Genomic DNA, 3,756 nt, shown 5'->3' with positions numbered 1-3,756 from the left:
TGAAGTGAGTTAAAAGGAATCCCACCTCCTGTGGCTTTGTGGTGTGCATGGGAGGGAGCTGAGCCTCCTACAAATGCCATCAGTAGAAACACAGGATGAGATGCGTCCCTTGACCCATGGATCCCTTCCCTCAGCAGGGGTAAAGGAGATCCCTGCCTGCCTCTCTCTGGATATCCTGTCTAAGAATGTGACCAAAAAATGTGGCATGTAGATGTAACTTTGTCTCTGAGAGAATTTTATTTCAGGAAAGAAGTGTCTCTCCCTAGCTAAGGGAATATACATCAGTGATTGCTTCAGCCTGTTGCCCAGCAGGTTCCCCTGGAGCCCCAGGGACACCTGGAGGGAGCCCAGAGGGGGCAGAGAAAGTGCTGCCTTGGGCTGGTCCTCTGCTGCTGAGCTGGGCTGGGCTCCTGGGCTGGAGGGAGCTCATGGCAAGCAGGCAGCACTGCCGAGAGACAGCTCTGCCCAGGAGCAGCTCCTCTGCAAAGCGCAGCAGGGCTGAGGGCACTGCCTGCAGGCACTGAGGGGAGAGAAGTGAGGCAGGGAGAGAGGTTAAAGGCAGTCTGGGGTGGGAGGACAGAGAAGACCTGACTTGGAGAAAAATCTTCACAGCCTTAACAGGGTAAGTCTCTGGCTGCAGGGCAATGCAGCTGTGGTTTGTGGAATGACCTCCTAAAGCTGGCACATTCCACAGCCTATGGGATCTGTCAGGAGGACTCTCACACAGTTTGTGCAGTGTAGAGAAAAAGGACGTGCTTTGGAGCACAGCTTCCCTGCTGCACCCTCAGAGGGACAGGGCATGTCAGCTGCCTTCACCTGGGGATGGCTGCAGAGTGTGAAGGTGGGTGTGCAGCCAGGGGTGCCCAGGGCTGTCCTTCTGAGCAGGGTCCTTGTGGCCAGGGGTCTGTGTGCTGGGGCAGGGACTCTGCCGCTGGTCAGGGTAAGTACTCTGCCTGCCTGGGGAGCTCCAACAGCAGAGTGGGGAGAAGCTGTGGGTGGAAACACAACTTGCAGCAGGGCAGGGTCCTTCTGCTGACAAGAGGGTGCTGTGTGGATCAGGGCTGCTCACAGCTCCAGATCATCCCCAGGACATTTCCGAGGGCACTTTTCAAGGGCAATGTCAAAGCAGGGATTACTATAAACATCAGGAGCTTTCCTGAGTTTGTGTTTTCTGTTTCCTACTCTTGGGGAGTTTTCAGAGGGAAATAGAAAATGAGCTGTCATGCGTGAAAAAGTCAGAGACTCCTGAGCTGTAACTCTGAGGGATCAGTCAGTCTGATAGGAACCTCCTGAAGTAGAGCACAGGGACTGAGAACAACTGCCTGGCTCTGTTGGTGCCTGGGAGGTGGCATGTGCAGCTGGGTAAGGGTAACTCTTTGCTAAGTGCCTGGCTGCATCTGCCTTTGCCTCTCTGAGCCAGTCAATCACTGCATTTTTCCTTGTTTCTCCAGTAGTCTGTGTTATTGCTACTGTTACCTTGTTCCTGCTGTCAGGCTCTCTGGTGTTTGGAGTTTCAGCTGCAGAGTCACACACTGATCTTGTGGGTCCTCCCATGCAGCTGTGTCCATGGGAACAAGGTTACAGGTGTCCAAGCTCTCCTCCAAGCTGTGGGGCTGTGGGCAATGCAGCCTGTGTCATTCCCTAGGGAATGAGCTGACTCTCCCTTCCTGAGATACCATCATCAGGACACCTGTCTACCTCCTTGGGGTGACCTTCCAAGCTGTGAGCTGCCCTCCAGGATGCAGGTCTGTCCCACAGCGTCTTGTTGTTACCTGAATGCCCCATGGAGAAGCACAGAGACACCATGATTGAGGAATTGCTGCTGGGTTTGTGAAATGAACCATGTGTGTCCTTGGCAAGAAGTGGGGTGCAGAGACCTTGAGAAAGGGGGAGACACTTGGTGCTGGGCAGTGGGTGTCTCTGCTCTCATTAGTGCCTGAAGTCTTTTCAGGTTAACACGAGGCTGTGATTACTCTCCCTCTCAGAAAGGTGAGAGCCTAGGTTAGCTGGAAACAAGACAGAGTGACAAACCAGGTCCCCTCCCTCTGCACTAAGCCACAGGCAATCCTCTTGCCTCACAGGACACACTTTGTTTTCTCCGAGTGAAGCAGAAATGATGAGGGCTTATGAAATCAAAGAAAATCTCCAGGTGAGATAGTGGAGAGCTCTAACTCCTACCTCTCTTTCAAACACTGTTTTGATTGTGGTTTCTTAACCCTGGGAGTACAGATGCTGACAAGCATTTTACATTAGGAGCAGTTTCATCTGACCAATTCAAACACCAGGACTGACCCCCCTGATGGACACCATTTCCAGAAACACACTGCTACAGAGCAGGGCTGACTCCTTGGCAGCCAGTATGCAGAGGTCCTGCTCCTCACGACACACTCAGCCAGCACCAAACAGAGCTCCATCCACAGAGCTGAACAGAGATCTCATTGAAATGGAAAAAATGCAGTGAACATGTATTATGAGAAATGGCTTTGATTTTGGTCAGAGAATAATGCCCTAACTTGTCTCTGCCCTTGCCTCCCTGTTCAGTGCTCCACACCCAGAGGCAGCAGATGTCCAACAGCAGCTCCATCACCCAGTTCCTCCTCCTGGCATTTGCAGACATGCGGGAGCTGCAGCTCTTGCACTTCTGGCTCTTCCTGGCCATCTACCTGGCTGCCCTCCTCGCCAACGGCCTCATCATCACCACCATAGCCTGTGACCACCACCTCCACACACCCATGTACTTCTTCCTCCTCAACCTCTCCCTCCTTGACCTGGGCTCCATCTCCACCACTGTCCCCAAAGCCATGGCCAACTCCCTCTGGGACACCAGGGCCATCTCCTACCCAGGATGTGCTGCACAGGTCTTTCTGTTCATCTTTTTGATGTCAGCAGAGTATTTTCTTCTCACTGTCATGGCCTATGACCGCTACGTTGCCATCTGCAAACCCCTGCACTACGGGACCCTCCTGGGCAGCAGAGCTTGTGTCCACATGGCAGCAGCTGCCTGGGGCAGTGGTTTCCTCTATGCTGTGCTGCACACTGCCAATACATTTTCAGTACCCCTCTGCCGAGGCAATGCTGTGGACCAGTTCTTCTGTGAAATCCCCCAGATCCTCAAGCTCGCCTGCTCAGATGCCTACCTCAGGGAAGTTGGGGTACTTGTAGTTGGTGTCTGTTTTGGATTTGGGTGTTTTGTTTTCATTGTGCTGTCCTATGGGCAGATCTTCAGGGCTGTGCTGAGGATCCCCTCTGAGCAGGGACAGCACAAAGCCTTTTCCACCTGCCTCCCTCACCTGGCTGTGGTCTCCTTGTTTATAAGCACTGGCATGTTTGCCTACCTGAAGCCCCCCTCCATCTCCTCGTCATCCCTGGACCTGCTGGTGGCAGTTCTGTACTCAGTGGTGCCTCCAGCCTTGAACCCCGTCATCTACAGCATGAGAAACCATGAGATCAAGGATGCCCTGAGAAAACTAATCACTGGATGCTTTTCAGAAGGAATAAACTGCCTTATGTCTTCTGCATAGTACTTATCTTATTATAGGCCCAGCCTTTCTTCTGGCTTCTTTTACGGTGATTTGGGGTTTCAATGTGATTTTTGTTTGCTCTTTTTGCTTTTTTTTACTTATTTGAATGCTTTCCACAAAGAAATGTCTTTCTATGGTTTCTAATTCACAATATATCCAGGCTTTCTGTGACCTGGAGGCTGTGCAAATGAGGAGCCGTACCTTCTGTGAGTTTAAACAAAATAAAGGGCCCTGC

At 52.1% G+C, this 3,756-nt stretch overlaps 1 protein-coding gene across 1 annotated transcript; it reads left to right on the top strand.

Moving 5' to 3' along the window:
* The first annotated feature begins 319 nt into the window (after positions 1-319).
* On the top strand, positions 320-3,521 carry LOC142025954 (olfactory receptor 14A16-like). The gene is made up of 2 exons (XM_075018699.1): positions 320-431; positions 2,542-3,521. The coding sequence occupies exon 2, from the start codon at positions 2,565-2,567 to the stop codon at positions 3,519-3,521; it is 957 nt and encodes a 318-aa protein (XP_074874800.1). The 5' UTR covers positions 320-431; positions 2,542-2,564.
* Positions 3,522-3,756: the final 235 nt, after the last annotated feature.

The sequence above is a fragment of the Buteo buteo genome, chromosome 31 (assembly GCF_964188355.1).
Source record: "Buteo buteo chromosome 31, bButBut1.hap1.1, whole genome shotgun sequence".
In the NCBI taxonomy this organism is placed as follows: Eukaryota; Metazoa; Chordata; class Aves; order Accipitriformes; family Accipitridae; genus Buteo; species Buteo buteo.
Note: the sequence above shows the minus strand (reverse complement) of the source record. Positions and strands in the feature narration are given on the sequence as shown.